The sequence below is a fragment of the Mesoplodon bidens genome, assembly GCF_964165515.1.
Source record: "Mesoplodon bidens genome assembly, chromosome: 20".
Lineage (NCBI taxonomy): Eukaryota > Metazoa > Chordata > Mammalia > Artiodactyla > Ziphiidae > Mesoplodon > Mesoplodon bidens.
Window position 1 is genome coordinate 29,341,249 of NC_138181.1, and position 19,405 is coordinate 29,360,653.

Here is a 19,405-nt window from a genome sequence, read left to right on the forward strand (position 1 = left end):
TCGCCGTCCCGGAACTCTACGCTGCTCCACGAAACGTAAGGAAGACGCTCCGCTTCCTAGAGGAGCAGGAGCTGGGGGCGGGGAGAGAAGGAGCCAATAGGAGAAGCGAGAGGGAGGGGGCGGGGTCTCTGCCGTTACTGCCTTTCTGCTTCTCCTGCGACTCGCTGGCTCGCCTGTTGCAGAGGCTGCTGGGTCTCCGCTTGCAATCCTCCGCTGACGGCTTCGCGCTCTCCGGGGACTGGGAACCCGCGAGACTCTCGTCTGCGGCGCTAAGGGTGTGCCTCAGCACCCCAGGGCGCGGAAGAGGGACGCCCCGGCCTTGGGGCCACTGCCCTCGCTTTATTATCGTTGTCGCGAACGCCGTCCGCCCGGGAGGCGCCCCGTGACCGGCGCGATGAGTGCCAACGAGGACCAGGAGGTGAGTCCGGGTGGACGCTCCTTTCCCGCGCAGGCGGGGTGCCCCTCCCCGGCCCCGCACGTGCCCTCGCCTCTACGACGGCAGCCTGGCTGAGGTGCCCTAAGTTTGCGGGTGTCCTGCGCGCAGAGGCCCAGCGCGCCTACCTGGGTAGGAGACCACCTCTGCCCTTCCTCCCCCGCACTGCAGTTTTGAGTTTTGCAAACCCTGGGGTTCCCCCCAGGTCTCCTGATAACGAGGGCGAGTGTCCTTGGCCCGCGACCTGGTGCACTTGGCTCGCCTTAAATCCCGTGTGTTGTTCAGCGCCTGTGTTCTGAGTTAGTTCTGAGTTAGATTCTTTGGGAATCTAATCACCTTTACATTTTAAAATCTGTTGGCTGGTAGAGAAAGGTAATTGAGTTAGTCAAATTTCTGGTGCAGGGAAATAATGACACTAGTGTCTTCTGGCCATATTGCTTGGTGGAAGGAATCATTTAATATATCCATGTGATAGTTGTTCAGTGGATACGAAGTCTGGTTTGACCATCCATGTACTACCGGAATTGTATGGTTTACACTCAGATATTTTCTCGTGAAATGCCACTCTGACATTGAATCATATGATATTAGAGTTGTAAGTAGGAGTTCACTTTCATTTAGAGTATACTGCTTGAAAGTTAGTACTTTTACATGACACATGTCATGGAATCTCGGTATTGGAAGTTACCTTTAAAGAAGACCCAAAGTTCAACAAGCTATGATGTCTGAATCCTTCTAAAATATTCTTGCCAGTTGAGTTTCTAAGCTAAGGCGTGAACAGTTCTTACTGTGTAGCATGGAGCGTATAGTGTAAGGTTTCTCGAAGTTTGGCCCATGGACCACCGCCTAGAACCGTTTGGTGGTTGTTAGAAAAACAGTTACCTGCACTCTAGCTCAGATTTACTGAATTGAAATTCCTGCGGTGAGAACCAGCCATCTCCATTTAACAGTAAAATAGCATCTTCTTCCACAAGACTGTTTTTCAGATGTTTGAAGACCATCTTCCTGCCCAGTTTTTCAGGCCTCCTTCTCTCGTGCCCGCTGGTTCCTTTTAGCTCTTCTCCAGTTGTTCATTCTTTTTAGTTCCTTCACTCTTCTGGAATTGTGTATCTGTGGACACATTATAAGTTTATTTATGTTCTTTTTTTAAAATTGGGGCATTGGGCTTACCTGGTGGCGCAGTGGTTGAGAGTCCGCCTGCCGATGCAGGGGACACGGGTTCGTGCCCCGGTCCGGGAAGATCCCGCATGCCACGGAGCGGCTGGGCCTGTGAGCCATGGGCGCTGAGCCTGCGCGTCCGGAGCCTGTGCTCCGCAACGGGAGAGGCCACAACAGTGAGAGGCCCGCGTACCGCACACACACAAAAAAAGTTGGGGCATTGCAGTTTTCTACAGTTAGATTTACTGTCAACAAAAACCCTTAAAATGCTTTATGCAGAGCAGTTTGTCTTTCATATTCTCTGTATGTTTAGGTACCTAAGGACAAGTTCTTCTTACCCTGTAAAGTTTCATCTTGTTAGATTGTTTTTATTTTTATTTTTTTTATTATTATTTTTTGTTTTTTGCGGTCCGCGGCCCTCTCATTGCTGTGGCCTCTCCTGTTGCGGAGCACAGGCTCCGGACGCGCAGGCTCAGCGCCCATGGCTTACAGGCCCAGCCGCTCCGCGGCATGTGGGATCCTCCCGGACCGGGGCACGAACCCGTGTCCCCAGGGGGACCCCCAACCACTGCGCCACCAGGGAAGCCCAGATTATTTTTAAAGGGCTTTTAAAATTCTTCTTCTGCCGCCAGCATGATTCACTATCCCATCAAATTGTCATCCACAAATTTGATAAGCCTGCCTCCGATTTTTGTTCCTGTCCAAGTCATTTAATTGAAATATAGGAAAGGCTTAAGGACAGGAGGGATAGCACTACATTTTGAGTAATGTCGTTTTTCTAATCTCATCTCAGTTATTCCTTGATCCAGTTTGAATTCTTCTTATTATTTTTTTTTCTGTGAAGGTAGCAAGAGAAACCCATGCGGCCTTGCTGAAATCCAGGTGGACTGTTTTGTCTCTTTCCCTGATGTACCAGTCGAGTCACTCTCCCTAAGAAGGGTTGTAACATGTATCTTATTTTTCATATTCTTGCCAAGTCGTAGGGGCTACTCCTTAACTCTGCTGGGTCCTCGCAAACTCTTTCTTTAATGATCTGTCTTAAAATGTTGTCCATGTAGGTCAAACTCACCATCCTGTAGTTTGTAGAATTCCCAACATGCATCTTTTTGAAAACTAAAATATCTGCGGAAGTGCAGTCTTTTCTTTACCTCTTCTGAGGTCTTTGTCAGTAATCGAGACAGTGATTGGGTCTTCTCATTTGTAAGCCCACAGCATTCGAAGAAGTATTTCCAGCCAAGGATTGCTAGTTACATTTTCTCTTGCAGTCCTTTTTCCCATCTTGGACAGATCCTTGTCAATCTCTTTCTAACTACCATTTTTTAAAAGTTCTTTTTATTGTCCATAAGTGTTTTTTCAAGTTTTGTATCCTTCTGTGGTAGGGATTACAAATATAAATAGTATGTGTAGATCGGGGGAATGACTGTGTTTCATACTTCTCGTCCGCAGGTTTAATGTGCTTTCTGCCCCAGGCTAGCCTTTAGCAGAGAGACAGCATAGGCTGTGGAGCTGCTTTAAACTGAATCTTCTTTTCCTCCCTAGTAGGAAGGAGAAAACAGTAAGATCTTCATAGGATTGATGTGAGAATTAAGTGAGATAATCCACTGCAAAAGGCTTAGCGGTGCCTGGTGCATAGTGTTAAAGAAAGGGTTAGGATTGTGATGTGTTAGTAAACGTCGTAAACGTCATGTACGTCAGCCAAGTTTTACGCTGTTGAGTGGACTTGAACCAGAAACAAAAGATCCTCTATTTCTAATCCGTTTATTATGTGACTAAACAACGCTCATGTGATTCATTTCTTTCAGATGGAACTGGAGGCATTGCGTTCTATTTATGAAGGAGACGAAAGTTTCCGGGAATTAAGTCCAGTTTCATTTCAATATAGGGTAAGACCTGGCATGAATAGAAGCACTTACTACTTTGTTGGAAAAGACGAAAGTTGCTTTTTAAAATGCTGGGGGTTTTTTGTTTTGTTTTGTTTTAGTTTAGTGGTTTACATTTATTATGTCTTTGGATTTGCTGAAGCATTTAAATGAAAACTCATCACCATGACGTGAGTTATTTTCAACTGTTGAAAACTTAATTCAGAAACTTTTAAAAACTAAGATAAACGTTTTTATTGTAAGAGAATTTTAAAAGGTTAGAAACAGAAGAAACATTAGAAATTATGTGGTTTTACCTTCTAATTTTTAAGGTAACTTCTCAGTCCTAACTTCCCACGCTCCCACAGCTCATATTGATTAATGTTAGAGACCTGAGGACATGTGTGTGGCCTGTCGGGTGGACACTCTGATGCGACCTGTAGGATGGATTTATGGGCAATGAAGTGTGACATTTGGACACAGTGAGCTGAGTCACAGGACCTGGGGTTTGGTTCTGGCTGAGTCCTGGTCACACCCTGGGTGCCTGCACAGACGAGGTTAGCAGCCTTCTCAGTGACTCTCCCCTTTCTGTTCTTATTGCAGCTTCCCTGGTGATGCTTCACCACTAGGCCTCCCGCTACTACTAGCTGGCTGTCTGAAACACGAAATGAGTAATCCCACTCCTTTGTTTAAAAAGGTTTCTCCATTCCTGTAGAATGAGGACTAAACTCCTCAGCTTGACACCCAGTGCCTTGTGTTCGCTTTGGACTGTGTCTCCAGACTTTGCTAGCACTGGCGTCTGTTAGACGTGATACCTTGTTAAATGTTTCCCTGCACTGTCGTTACTACTCTGTCTTGGGACACGTTGTTTGCTCCTGCCCTCGCCTCTCATCCATCATGCATCCTACTCCTCCGTTAACGCTTACCCCAAGCCTCCCCTGTGACGTACGTGGGCCATGTCTCCTCTCTGTCCCCTGACTTCAAAGTAGAATCGACTAGTCCCCATTTCCTCATGCTATGTTCTGTCCCTTTGGAACTGTTCCTAGTGCTGCAGTTTAGTGAGTTGTCTGAAGGTCTGTCTCCCTTGAAGACAGTAGTGGTCTTGTCTCTTGGGTAACACACAGTGTGAGGCGTGTGGCAGTTTGTTTCTACTTACACTTTGAGTAAGGATTTAGTGACTGCATAAAGCAAGTAACTTTTATTACTTTTTTTTTTCCTACTGTACAACGAAGTGGAGTTCCCTGTGCTATACAGCAGCTTCTTATTAGTTATCTATTTTATACATGTTAGTGTGTATATGTCAATCCCAATCTCCCAATTCATCCCACCCAACACTCTTATTACTTTTTAATTATCTCTACTTAAAAAAACACAAGCATAAACCGATGACGTCCATTATACAGGTAATCAACTTATGTAAGTATAGCAACAGATCCCGAAGTTTATTTGACATGATTTCTAAGCCTCACCTTATATTGATGTGGGGTATGATTGAGGGTAAGGAGATGTGAATAAAAACATTAGTGGTCAGAAAATAAAAGTGAGTCAAGTAACAACTTGGGGTGAAAATTTTTTAAGTCTTTTGACTGATGTTTAATGTTAAGTATTTAAAAACCCACAAAGCAGCACATATACTAAAAATACTACAGAAGAGATTAGCATTGCCCTGTGCAAGAATGAGATGCGGATTCACGAATCATTCCATAGTTTTATTCGAAAATCATCATTCTGCAACAACCAATGTGATGGTTGTTTCAGGCAAGGATCCTTAATGGATACTGAAACCTTTGAGTGAAAAGTTGTTGAGAAACAAGCTGTGCACATAGTTTTGTAGTATCACCCACAGATTGCTTCGTAATTATAAAATGAAAAAGATACCTTTCCATTGAAGAGGTCTGGAGAATATCGCCCTAACCAAGTGATCAAGCTTGGTATCACCACTAATGATTCTGGAAGATCTTATGTGCCTCATTATTTGGTGCTGGGGGAGTACACCACATCGCCCACCCAGTATCTTTATCAAAGCCATTTACCAAAGCCGTTTAGTCTGATTCTGAACAGAGGAAACAGTCAGTCCTGATCTGGGGACTTATACAAGAAAACTGGCCTAGGTTCTTTTTGTCATGAAAAACATTTAGGAGGTGGGGTGGGTACTGGGGACTGTTCTAAATTAAAACAGAATAAAGAGATCTGACAATCAGATGTAATCCACGATCCTCATAGGATTAAGGATTTGGTGGTTGAGGCAGTGCTTTGTTGAAGGACACTTTAGATATGATTGGTGACTTTTAATATGTTATGAATCAGATAATATTTTTGTATCAATGTTGAATTTCTTGGGTGTGATAATGATTTTGTCGTTATAAAGGAGAAGGCCCTTATTCTTAGGATACTTCAGTTTAAGGACATTTCATGATGTCTGCAGTTTACTTTCAAATGGTTCAACAAATGCCAAAGGAAAAAGATCACATACATTGGGGAAAGGGAGTTGGTCCTGTAGTGGAGGAAAGAGAAGGCAGGTGGAATAATAGGTATGTGGTGAATAAGATACGTGTCAGTGAATGTTCATTGTTCTATTCTAGTTTTTCTGTAAAAGTTTTCAAAATAGGGCTTCCCTGGTGGCGCAGTGGTTGAGAGTCCGCCTGCCGATGCAGGGGACACGGGTTCGTGCCCCGGTCCGGGAAGATCCCACATGCCGCGGAGCGGCTGGGCCCGTGAGCCATGGCCGCTGAGCCTGCGCGTCCGGAGCCTGTGCTCCGCAACGGGAGAGGCCACAACAGTGAGAGGCTCAAGTACCGCAAAAAAAAAAAAAAAAAAAAGAGAGTAGATCTTAAAAGTTCTCATCACAGGAAAAAGAAAATTGTAACCATGTGTGGTGATGGATGTTAACTAGATTCATTGTGGTGATCAGTTTGCAATATATACAAATATGGAATCACGTTGTATACCTGAAAGTAATATAATGTATGTCAGTTATACCTCAATTAAAAAAAAACTTTTTAAAAATAAACTTATTTATTTATTTGTGGCTGCATTGGGTCTTTGTTGCTGCACGCCGACTTTCTCTAGTTGTGGCGAGCAGGGGCTACTCTTCGTTGCAGTGCGCGGGGCTCTCATTGTGGTGGCTTCTCTTGTTGCGGAGCACGGGCTCTAGACGTGTGGGCTCCAGTAGTTGTGGCTTGCGGGCTCTAGAGCGCAGGCTCAGTAGTTGTGGCACATGGTCTTCGTTGCTCCGTGGAATGTGGAATCTTCCCGGACCAGGGCTCGAGCCCGTGTCCCCTGCATTGGCAGGTGGATTCTTAACCACTGCACCACCGGGGAAGTCCCTAAAATTTTTAAAAACTTTTTCAGGAGTTGCTGTCCAGCCTAAAGCACTTCTTTTCCTTATCTCTCTACCCTTTCTTCTATAAATTTTACATTTCATTTTCTACTTTCTTGGGATTGTGCTAATGCATGTCAATTTACCTGTTCTTAAAGCCTCTTATGATTTAGCAATTGGAAAACTTAAGGCAAAAATGAGGTGTTTCAAGTTTGTGGATTTTCATTTTTGTCCATTCTCTTCTTGTTCCCATAGTTGATGTCTTATCTTTGTCCTCAGAAAGCTTTGATGAAACAAAAAAATACATGTATCAGACATAATCTTGGGGCTGGAAAAGATTGGAAGGCTGATGAGAGAGACAGGCCATGGACATCAGCTAAAGCTGTTTAAAACACCCTAGGAGTGAGTTAAAAGACAGACTAATAAAAGACTGAGCCCTCACCCTCTGCTGGGTCTTAGCCCATAACCCCGGAACTTTTCAAAATATGACATGACTGATCTGATCATGAGCATTGGAAAGAAGTCAGCATTTTAAAGATCATCATTTAATATTCTGCCTTTGTAGCACTTTTTACAAGCCTAAGATTTCCCTTTTCTTCAGATAGGTGAGAACGGTGATCCCAAAGCCTTCCTAATAGAGATTTCCTGGACAGAAACCTATCCCCAGACGCCTCCCATCATATCTATGAACGCCTTTTTTAACAACACCATGTGAGTAGTGTTTCGTTTTCATGGGGTTTTTTTTTGTTGGGGGGCGGGGGCAGGGTAACTGTCTCTCTTACTTTTCTCTTAGCAAATGTATATCTTGTTCATTGCAGATCGTCAGCTGTAAAGCAGAGCATATTAGCCAAGTTACAGGAAGCAGTGGAAGTCAATCTCGGGACAGCCATGACCTACACATTGTTTGAATATGCCAAGGACAATAAAGAACAGTTCATGGAGAATCACCATCCTGTTCATTCCGCTGTGAGCGGGGGATTCAGTTTCACCATATTTTGTTTGTTTGGGTTTTACTCTGCTAGTAATTCATTTTTACTAGTTATTACTTTTTAAGAATTGGAGGGAGACTTTGTGTTAGATCTAAAATGATAGTTACATCTGAGTTAAATAAGAACAATGAATTTTAGACTTCTTAGTGTCTACTTATCTTTAAAAATGAAATTATATTCTCTAGATTTTACCCTTTACATAAGCCTAGAATACTTCGTGGGTGTGCCAAAACTGAGCTGTGTAGAACCAAATACTTTTTCAAGTTTATTTAACATCTTCATGAAGCTCAGCTAGAAGGTTTCTTACGTAGTGCTGAAATACATATGAAATTACGTACCTTCTCCATAAGGCTTATTTAGTCGTAAGTAGTCCTGCCACAGTTCAATTGGAAAGTGTTGCAGCTTGAGGAGACTTCATTAAATAGGAAAGAATTATTTTATTTCTAGAATTGTTTTAGGAAATAATCATCTTTTATGACCTTAAGCAGGTATGTGTTAGATCCCTTTGCACCAAGTCATGCACTCCAAGACTTTCAGTGGTCAGTATCAGTTGAGTTTTGTCTTGTAAACCAAAGGCCACGAGCAGTTCTGGCTTCCATGTTCCCCATGAACACAATTGGACACTGAGAGGCAGCTGGAGAAGCAGTGGAGGGCGATAGCTCCTGGACCGGGGGCCAGACCGCATGGCCCTGAGCATGCACTCCTTTGCTGTGTGACTTTGGGCAGTTTCTTAATCTCTCTGTGCTCGGTTTTTTCATTTGTAAAATGGGGATTATAATAGTATCTACCTCATGAGATTGTACTAAGGATCAAATGAGTGATAGCTGTACAACATTTACGGCAATGCTTGGCACGTAGTAAGCATTTTAAGTTTTGTCTATCTGACTACATGACCCCAGATATTTAAAAAATTTCCTTCATTTCCTCTGGGAACCAGGAGGTTCTAAGGCATATGTGATTTTTCTAAAGACATATTTAACTTTCAAATAATAGCGCATTAACTGAATTGTAAAATTACCTTGGCACTTCAGAACTTCAGCATAATCCTGGTATCAGATCTTGTTTCTCAGGGACCTGGTTATAACAGTGTAACTAATATTATGACCTTCAATGTGAACTTTTAGGAGAGTGAAACCAGTAATGTGCTAAGGTTCCTGATCTAATAAATGAATATAATAATAAAGGATTCTTTTACTTCACAAACCTAAAAATTGTCAACTCATTTCAGGATATAGCCATATTTAGGGTAATTTGGTAAGTTTTAAGGCTTGAGTCTAAGAATTTGTTCTTTTTTTCTAGACGTCCATAAGCAATATCATCTCGGTTGAAACTCCTAACACAGCCCCATCAAGTAAGAAAAAAGACAAAAAAGAACAACTTTCAAAAGCCCAGAAACGAAAGCTGGCAGATAAAACAGGTTTGTGTTATTTTTTTTTTCTTTTATAACACACATAGCTGGGTTGCTTTTTGGTATGATATGGATGCTTAATAAGTATATTTAGATTTAGAAGATTAGTTCTCTGTACTCTTCATTCTTGGAACATTTGGATCAGAGACTGTTTTAGGTCACAGACGTATATTGAAAATATTTCCTACTACTTTACCACAAGAGATAAACATTTGAGAAGGAGGTAAAGTGGCAAAGTAACTATAAATGAGTCTGAAGATCGTAGACCATTAGAATAGTGTACAGATGTGTGTCTTACTGGTACCCTCTCTGACGTGTTTGGAATTTTCCTGTTCGTGTACCTTTAAGACAGATAAGTGTATTTTTGAAATTTTTTTGAAATATAGCTTTTATTTGAAATGAAGTCTGGTATACCATCAGATCTTAACACAATAAATAATTTAATGTTTTCATCTGTAGTTGACTTACTTATACAACAAGATTTAAGAATATATATTTGGTCCTTTTTCTTTATTTAACCTAAAACTTTGCAAATTGACATCAATCTGTAAACTTTTTTCCCAGTTAAGGAAAATGAGGACATTATCATGTGTGCGTATAGATATTTCTATCCACATACACAAGTGTGTACGTATACTTAACGTCTGTGTGTGTGTGTTATTGCTGTATGGTTACAAGCTGCCCTTTATTAAAAGAAGTGACCCTTTTACTTTGGTGAAGAGGTTTAAAATAATACCCTTTCTTTTATAAAGTTATGGTAGTTTTTGGTTGTTTATGTTTTGTTTAATGTCATTTGTGGCAAAATAAAAAGAAAGCAACTGTGTTGGCCCTCAAAATACATTTTTTGAGGTCATATTGCTTTATGAAATAGAAAATCTGGGACTCCATTATACCTACTGTCAAAGCAGCATTAAAGTATAAACAACTGAAGCAGTAAATTGTTAGCCATTGTAATCTGTTTTTTAGAATTTTGGTTCATCTCTTTTCAGAATGTTTTAGCATATATGTCAGTTAGTTTGTCACTGTTGCTTTCATACATAATGACCTACAGTTGTTGCCTTTCATTACTATCTCCCTACCTCCCTCTCCTTGGTGATGCCCACCTAAAAGTCCTTATCTTCCTATAAGTATGGTGCAGGAGCTTGTGACTTGAAACTTGCATTCTAAATAAAACTTTAATGGGACAGTTGTGGCATTGTGGGTAAGTTTTGGTTCCCAAAATTGGTGGTCTGCCCCCGTGCCCCCTTATAACCAGTAACCGGTGAGATAAGATTCTTATTGGCGGGCTTCCCTGGTGGCGCAGTGGTTGAGAGTCCGCCTGCTGATGCAGGGGACGCAGGTTCGTGCCCCGGTCCGGGAGGATCCCACATGCCGTGGAGCGGCGAGGCCCATGAGCCATGGCCGCTGAGCCTGCGCGTCCGGAGCCTGTGCTCCGCAACGGGAGAGGCCGTGACAGTGAGAGGCCCGCGTACTGCAAAAAAAAAAAAAAAAAAAATTCTTATTGGCATGAAGGAGAAAAGAGCCATTAGCATCTAAAATTGAGCTCCAGTGATAGAGCTTTTCTCCTATAAGAATCACAGGGTTAGTTTCTGTTTCTCTTACTATACAATTAGTGTCCTTGATTTGAATGCAGATTTTGAAGGTTTCATAAAGTGAGACATATATAGATACATCAAGCAAAGAGGAAATCAAGACATTTTAAGTTGAAAATTTTTAGACTACATTTATTAAACTATTTTTCAAATTTGAATATTCTATTAAAAGAGTGAAATTACTTCATAAACTATAAATTCTTATAAAAGGGTTGAGCTTGCTTTTAAGCGCTCCCAACAGATTAAAGCCCTGATTAAAGAATGTCAGATTAAATAATGGATATTTTATCAGAGCACAGCAGTTAATAAATAAGTTGGCCCGGCCTCCTCTTAGGTTTGCAGGCAGACGTGTTGAGAAGGCCTCTTGTCTTGAGCCTGCTTCCTGGTATGAGCACTAACTCACAAAAGAGCAAACTGACACAACTTCTCACTTTAGTAAGCAAGGACCTTTTATTATTTAAATTTCTAATACATTTGTTGTGTAGAGTAGTATATAAAATCTTATTTAAATTTAAATATTACTGATTGGTCTTAGATATAAAGTTACAGTTTTCATCCTTTAGATCACAAAGGAGAACTTCCTCGAGGTTGGAACTGGGTTGATGTGGTGAAGGTATGTAATGTTTATATTTCAGTCTTCAAAAAATTGTTACAGTTATTGCCATCAAGTAATGAAATATATATCTTCCATTTTCTCCCTGTCAACCTTTGGATTTTACTGGGATGTCTGTTTCCTTTTTCACGTTCAGCATGTAAGTATTTTTGAAATATCTTTCACATTTTTCTCTTCCCTACACCCTCGGTTTTAGGTTTTCTTTTTTTAATAATGGAAAATCTGTAGAAATGAGTTATAACTACAGTAAAGTGTGCCTGTTTATGTAAGTACATCTAAAGAATAGACTAAAATATTTTAGTACTATTTTAGACTAAAATAGTACTAAAATATGACTCTAAATTATAGATAATATGGAATTTGAAACAAGTCATGAAAAGGAGTGCTTTGATTTCTTAGTAGAAGTTAAGTATTTTTTTACGGCAGACCCGAAATGTAATTGCCCACCATCGTCAAGAAAGATTTTCTGTTTTTGTTGTTGAAAATTGTTTACTTTCCACTTGGAACATTTTGTCCCCTTCTCTCTGTTTTTGTTTTTTTTTGCTTTACTCGTCAACTGATCCTTAATACAGTAAGTTAATGCCCTGTCTAGGACTTCATGAAATGAGTTTTCACGCCAATTAGTGTCACTACTGCTGTGTGGAGTAATTAATATGATCCAGGATTAGGATTAATGAGGACCCACAAGTATGGGTAATTTAAAAGCAGTGTATTCTGAAAGTTTATTTTGAAGCCAGCTGTTTGGGCCATAGGATGCCTTTTCTATAGAACCTATTTGAAGTAATTTTTGTGCTTCTAAAATCTAGTACAAAAATATTACCTGAGAGTAGGGAGCCATGAGCCACAACTGGAATAAAGAAACAGAGTACACGCAGACCTTGTTTTATTTCAGTTCACTTTATCTTGCTTCATAGATACTGTTTTGTACAAATTGAAGGTTTGTGGCAATCCTGCATTGTCAGACGATGGTTTGCATTTTTTAGGAATACAGTATTTTTTGATTAAGGTATGTGCATCGTTTTTTTTGACATCATGCTTTTGCACACTTAATAAACTACAGTATAGTGTAAACATTTATATGCACTGGGAAACCAAAATGTGTGTCTCACTTTATTATGATGTTTGCTTTATTGCGGTCATCTGGAACCCAACCTGCAAAATTTTGAGATCGGCCTTTACTACTTCTTGCCTTCCTGGGAAGAGGCTGACCCTATACAAGCGATCTGTGTGGGTGAAGCTTCTCTGGCTTTCCCTCATTGACTTGGGCCCCCACCACTGATCCTTCATGGATACTTACCATTGTCCCAGGTGCACCTGTATTTATCTCCCCAGCTAAGTCTGCTCTCCCCTTAAAATGCTGCCTGCTCCAGAAGGAGCTGTCTCCCAAATAAGAGTAAGGATCCATCTTTTTGGTGTGGCCCATCCCAGCCAAGCATGAAAAGGAGAATAATCTGCGTCATCTCAGGTGATCACGCTCCTCTTTCCCGAGAGCCAGAAGTGTCGTTTTCAGTTCTTTTGTGTTTGTTTTTGATGTGGACCATTTTTTAAAGTCTTACTGAATTTGTTACAATGTTGCTTTTGTTTTTTATGTTTTGGTTTTTTGGCCATGAGGCATGTGGGATTCTCGCTCCCCAACCAGGGATCGAGCCCACACCCCCTGCATTGTAAGGCAAAGTCTTAACCACTGCACTGCCAGGGAAGCCCCCAGTTTGTTTTTAAGGGAGACCTTCTTAATATAAATAAGAATTTTAAGCCAAAAAAGAAAGTAAAATTCAAATAATTCAGTAATCTTGGGAGATGGGAGAGAGATTTTTAAGAAGGAGCTTACCACCTAGACACGGTTTGGACTCAGAATCCATTACCCTAAGCTAGTGGTTTCCACATGTGGTCTTTGGAGGCCCTCTCGGAGGGACTGTCAGGTTCAAACTATTTGCATCAAAATAGCAAGGTGTTTTTGCCTTTTTTACACTTCCTCTCGCACATGTACAGTGGCATTTATGAGAGGCTGCATGAAGTGTGATGATGCCATCACTACGTTCTCCTATTAGAGCACTAATGGAATGTGTGCTTTTATATTCTTGCGTTTTCCAGAATTTTCTAAGATAGTAAGTAGGTTTAGGATCTAAGTACGTTCATTTCTGTGTTCACTCCGTTTGTTCCTAGTACTTGGACTGTGTTTTTGTTGGACATTTTCCATTATATCTGCCTTACTATAGAAGCAGATTTGTGAGAACCCAGCTATCTTCTGTTGAGCTCGATAATAAAGAGATTTGCAAAAATGTAAAACAACACTACTCTTCACTTTAAGTTTTGGTTTTTTGTTTTAGAAAATGCAGTTTTTCATTTTTAAAATGTGACTGGGTTGTCATTATTGTTATTTTTTAATTTATTTTATTTACTTTTTTTTTTTTGGCTGCATTGGGTCTTTGTTGCTGCGCGTGGGCTTTCTCTAGTTGTGGCGAGTGGGGGCTACTCTTCGTTGTGGTGCGTGGGCTTCTCATTGCGGTGGCTTCTCTTGTTGCAGAGCATGGGCTCTAGGCATGCGGGTTTCAGTAGTTGTGGCACATGGGTTCACTAGTTGTGGCGCATGGGCTTAGTTGCTCCGTGGCATGTGGGATCTTCCAGGACCAGGGCTCGAACCCATGTCCCCTGCATTGGCAGACGATTTCTTAACCACTGCACCACCAGGGAAGCCCCTGTTATTTTTACATGAATTAAATTTCTCATTTTGCAAATGCAGGTAGGTATAATGTACATTTAAAAAAAAAAAACAACCTCTTTAGGATCCTCAATTTTTAAGAGTGGGAAGAGGTCCTGGAGCCAAAATGTTTGAGAAGCGCAGTTTAAGACTTGTATCATATTTTCAAAACTGTAAGGATTATGTAGTTAAGATGATAAATCTTAAGTGTTTTATACATTTTTAAAATTTTAGAATTTATTGTTTGTAAAAAAACAAAAATAGAAGAATATCGTTCATTTTATAAATGGTACCTTTTGTATACTCTTGGTTCCAATTTATTTCTTGGAAAGCTTCAAGGGATTTTTTTACCCCTCTTGTTCTGTTGAGGTTATGTTTTCAAAGAATCCTGTTTAAAGTAGCTGAGGCTAAAGTTGAAAAGTATTTCCATATGGTGGGAACTGTAGATGGTGCAAGTTACTTGTACCTTGTTGCCTGTTCTATTAACTGTAAATGTTGACTTGATATGATGTGGAACTAGTGAACTCAAATAATATGATCACTTAAATTTGTTGAATATTTCTTTCATCTTTTTTTATAGTTAAGCAAAACTGGCTCTAAAGATGATGAATAGCCCTTGGAATTTGAGACGAGGGAGGAACAGCATCCTTTCAAAAGTAAACTGGGTTCGAAATCTTTCATTACTCTTTTCTGGTATTGAGGTGGCTTTTTATATAACAATTTTTTTGTATGTTTCTTATGTAAAAAGATGTTTTAAGCTGAAAGCTCATGAAGAGATCTGGTTGTATTCAATTACTTTCACAAACTTGCCTTAATAAAAGGTGAAAACGTTCCTGTTTAGTATACTTTATGAAGCCAGTTGGCCTTTGTAAATGGACAAATATGGGGAATTATAAATCATCAGTGTTCATTTATGTGATCTTACTCTGGTGGATGTGATTTTTTTTAAGGAGTATGAAGCGCTTTTCACATTGTCATCCCAATAGAGCAGAAGGCCGAGTGAACAGTGAGTTCACAGCGTGATCCGTATTTAATAGGCGTCTCGTCTTTACGTCTTCATCCCCTTTCTCTTAATTACTGAAGCGTAAATTGCTTCAGAGAAATTTAAATACTAGTATTTGAACTTTATACATAATATTCTTTGTAGTTCCTTTTTATTTTTCAAGGGTGAACTGCTTTTTAATAAATGAATAATCTGGGGCTTCCCTGGTGGCGCAGTGGTTGAGAGTCCGCCTGCCGACGCAGGGGACACGGGTTTGTGCCCCGGTCCGGGAAGATCCCACATGCCGCGGAGCGGCTGGGCCCGTGAGCCATGGCCACTGAGCCTGCGCGTCCGGAGCCTGTGCTCCGCAACGGGAGAGGCCACAACAGTGAGAGGCCCAAGTACCGCAAAAAAAAAAATAAAAAAATAAAAATAAATAAAATAAATAAAAATAAAAATAAAAAATAAATAAATGAATAATCTGTTTATAGTTTCCTCGTGGTTTGGGTTATGATGTTTGATCATGAGAGATTTCAATGGTATGTGGAATAGGAGAAAGAAAAAAAAAACCAAATCTGCCAAATACATTAGAAAGCATTTGACTAGAAGTGCTGGTTCCTATTTAAAACCGTTCTCTTTGCTGCATATACCAAAATGGGAGTAAAAGATGCCTTAATATTTAATTTTTATATTGTTAGAGACAGTGGTTTTCATAAATTCCTATTTATCTGTTGTTGTGTATTTTTAGTTGTTGGGTAACTGAGTTCTTCGAGTGGTTTCACATAAAACCACATTTCAAGCATTGTTTCTTTTCAAGTATCCAAATGTATGTCTGAGCCCACTCATCTTTGTAAAAATAGACATAGAAGTCTTTCAAATGCTGTTTTAGCAGGAAGTTACTGATGTGTATGTGAGATTTACAGTGATTCTGTATATACTCCCCAGCTTCAAAAGCACTTAGAACTACTGCTGTGGTTTCTGGAAGAGTCCGTTGTTGGTTCCTCAATGACACCTGTGCAGCTCGGGACTGAGTTTTAAAGAATAGTTAACTTTTAAAGAAGTTTCTTTATCAAAAGAGCAGTTTGAGTTATATCCATGGTTTTTGCTGGGTTAACATTGGCTTCAGTTAAATCGTTTCAATTATAAAGTAAGTATAACTATGGTAAAGAAGCTTGTCTCATTTTTAAATGCTGAATCACATTTTATTTCTTGAATTAATACGATAGAAACGTCAAAATTCAGGACCACTGGAATATGCCAACTTTTTTGTTTTGGGGTTGTGTGTATAGTTTTTGTTGTGCTGATATGTTTGCTTGTTTTTTAAAGAAACTGAAACTGCTATGTCTGCTAGTGGAAGAAAATGCTTGTTTTGCTCTGAAGATTCTGAAATTATTCAGGCATATCGTGGTTCATAGATTACAAAGACTAATGCTAGTTAAATGCCAATGAACTATTTTTACTGTTTTTATACGAAATGTACAAATTTCGGGGGGGTGATGGTGGCAGCGGTGCCTCTTCCTACCTTACGTAAAACACTTGAATATTCTCATCAATAGTGCCATCATCTGTTTAATACTCCCAGTATATTTTCTCAACGTCTGTTTACCTAAAGTTGTATGGAATGACATAATAAGCAATAAAATCTGAATTACACCCAGTGATGTTTCTACATGTTTTATTTCACATCACTTGAGAGAGAATTGTTGGTTCTATAACTGCACAGACTTATGGTACAAGATGTACCATCCAGCTAGAAACTGTTCCAAATGTTGGACTAAAAAAGGTTTTTTTAAATGAACTGATAAGAGGGGAAGATATACCCAGAGTCTAAAAAGTTAAATGAAAGTTGGAACCTTGAGGTTAAAGACAGCTTCAGTTTTCACAGCCTCAGGGGGCCCAGAAGACAGGAGATGAAGTCCAGGATCAACCCAGGATAGAGAGACATAACACATGCACACATACACAGCATGCATGAGGCTGAGACCTGTCCCCCATGGGGGCCCTGAGGAAGAGTTCTTGTCTTGAACTTTGGTTCTGGGTATAGCAGAAAATGTCAGTATACATACATGTACTCTCCTGCACCCATAACAAGTTATCTCATACTTGGGTTTCAGCCCAAATTCCTCCCCCATGTGGACAATCTCAAAAAAACCCTCAAGCCAGGATGGTACCAGGTGGGTAGAACCTCTGGACAACTGATAGAAATGACCACAAATCCACTCTGAAATGTTGAACCCACCTTCAATCCAGACCTCCAAAGAAGCCCCATGGAGTGAAAACAGAACAGGAGGTGTTATCTGGTAGGAATTACCTGGTAATCTATTCTGAATTTCAGTGTTTTTGATTATTTGACAAAATCAGGAAGTGATGTATGGTCTAAAGTGTTTTTCGAACTGCAGTTTGTGATCCATTAGTGAAGAAATTAATTGAGTGTCTTTACCAGCAATTTTTCTAATGGAATGGACTAGAATAGGATTAAACAGAAAATACCAGTATATACTACATGTTGTAAGGGTATTTTGGGGTGTGTATGTGTAAGTATTATGTAAAATTTATTTCTTAAAGTGAGTAATGGTGAAAAAAGTTTGAAAGCCGCTGATGAAAGTGTACAAAAGATGGAACAAATTTTATATGAAAACCGTTAATTTTTAAAAAGACAAAATATGCCTTTCAGAGTGCTAATAATGTTTGTCATTAATTTTGCATTATTACCGAAGACCAATTAAAGCCACATTGCATAGTATAATGGGAAAGGAGCAAAACGTTTGATTTGGAGTAGGGTTTTTTTTAAAGACTTTGTCCTGCAAGAATTTTCATTATTACAGATTTACAGTTTTTGCTTATGTGAAGAACTGAAGAGAACACCTAAGAGCTAATACCTGAGTAAATAAATAATTTTAATAGCTTTAATTTCATACTGATAAGAACCAAAAATAAGAAAATTAGTTCAATTTTCCCACCATTTCTAGAGGTGTGATCATTTTCTTCCTGGGTTTCCTGTATCAATCCAGTTTCCAAAATAAATTATAACCTGCTGATGGTGGTGATAAAATAGACAGGAAACACTCCCACCCCTGCCCATTTTCCCCTAGTTACTGCTGGCAGCTGGGAAGTTCAAAGTGACCTTGCACGTTTCTCCGCAGCCTTCTGGTGCTATAAGAGGTCTTTTTCTGTGGCCCCCCACAAAGATTTGGCCTGTTGGGACACTCTTCTTAATGCTTTAAACAACAAACCGTCTCTATGATCAGTTCTTTCTTATTTCATTCATGAAAGAGAATGCAAATTATAAAAGGAGGAAACTGTCCCCAGGGTTGGGGGAGAATGCAGATGAAATCATTTTGCTCATAATTAAGTGGTTAGAAATTAACCTTGAGGGCTTCCCTGGTGGCGCAGTGGTTGAGAGTCCGCCTGCCGATGCAGGGGACACGGGTTCGTGCCCCGGTCCGGGAAGATCCCACATGCTGCAGAGCGGCTGGGCCCGTGAGCCATGGCCGCTGAGCCTGCGCATCCGGAGCCTGTGCCCTGTAACGGGAGAGGCCACAACAGTGAGAGGCCTGCGTACCACAAAAAAAAGAAAGAAATTAACCTTGAAAGTTTTAATCTATGACAGTGTTTAGAATGCAGAAGGAGATAAGAAAGGTTTTCACGTATGGAGTTACAGAGAACGAGCTTCAGCAGCCTCACTGTGTGTAGACTGAAGAATCCTTTGCCCTTACATGCTCCAGAGCTTCATTTTGCGGCTACCGCAGGGTGACACTGCATGTGTGTTTTTACAGAGAGCAGTAGGTGTTCTGAATCACTGTCCACCTCATTTGTGAAGGAACATACTAAGACTTGGACCCTTGTATCCTTGGAAAATCTGAATCCCTCTGAGGTTTCAGTGGATGCAAATACTTTATTAATTCCTACATTCTTTTCACTGTCTGTTTTGAATTCTTAAAATCACACCTTTTTCAAATTCTACCCAATAGTATGATTTTTTTAACACAAATGTGAAAAATTAAAAGTGAAAACTTTTCCTTTTTCTGTCCTATTTCTCTGAAGATTACTAAATCTAGGATTTGTCAGTTGGCCATTGCATTCGATAAATGCGGAATACACTAACTGTTCCTTGCCTTCCAGGGACTGCTCAAAGGTAAAATTTTTAATTGGTGGATGCTATTTATTTAAAATTCTCATGATAACGGAGAAATCATGGAGCAGTTACAAGAATGGCCATCCATCTGCTAAAAGAAAAACTTCACTCCCACTGCATGCTGACACATGCCATCTGTTAAGTTTTTCCCTTAGTTTCTTTTTCTCCAAGTCTTTTTTTTCACTCTGAGTAAGGTGGACAGCCTCTAGAGGGGTTTAT

General features: G+C 40.1%; 1 protein-coding gene across 3 annotated transcripts; it reads left to right on the plus strand.

The window, feature by feature from the left end:
- The first annotated feature begins 135 nt into the window (after window positions 1–135).
- On the plus strand, window positions 136–16,701 carry RWDD4 (RWD domain containing 4). Of its 3 annotated transcripts, XM_081221098.1 has the most exons (8): window positions 136–418; window positions 3,394–3,474; window positions 7,371–7,480; window positions 7,588–7,735; window positions 9,058–9,175; window positions 11,322–11,371; window positions 14,650–14,725; window positions 15,997–16,701. In XM_081221098.1, exons 1-7 carry the CDS (start codon window positions 395–397, stop codon window positions 14,680–14,682), a joined length of 564 nt encoding a protein of 187 aa, XP_081077224.1. In that variant the 5' UTR covers window positions 136–394; the 3' UTR covers window positions 14,683–14,725; window positions 15,997–16,701. The 3 variants fall into 3 exon arrangements, with proteins under 3 accessions (XP_081077224.1, XP_081077223.1, XP_081077225.1); XM_081221097.1 differs by having other exon boundaries at window positions 14,650–16,701; XM_081221099.1 differs by lacking the exon at window positions 136–418 and having other exon boundaries at window positions 3,392–3,474; window positions 7,375–7,480; window positions 14,650–16,701.
- Window positions 16,702–19,405: the final 2,704 nt, after the last annotated feature.

What these genes read in the sequence shown, in the direction of transcription:
- RWDD4 (XM_081221097.1), top strand. Translation starts at nt 395, where the DNA reads ATGAGTGCCAACGAGGACCAGGAG. An exon ending in CAGTTTCATTTCAATATAGG is followed by an intron (nt 3,475 to 7,370) that starts GTAAGACCTGGC and finishes CCTTTTCTTCAG; the next exon opens with ATAGGTGAGAACGGTGATCC. An exon ending in AAAGCTGGCAGATAAAACAG is followed by an intron (nt 9,176 to 11,321) that starts GTTTGTGTTATT and finishes TTCATCCTTTAG; the next exon opens with ATCACAAAGGAGAACTTCCT.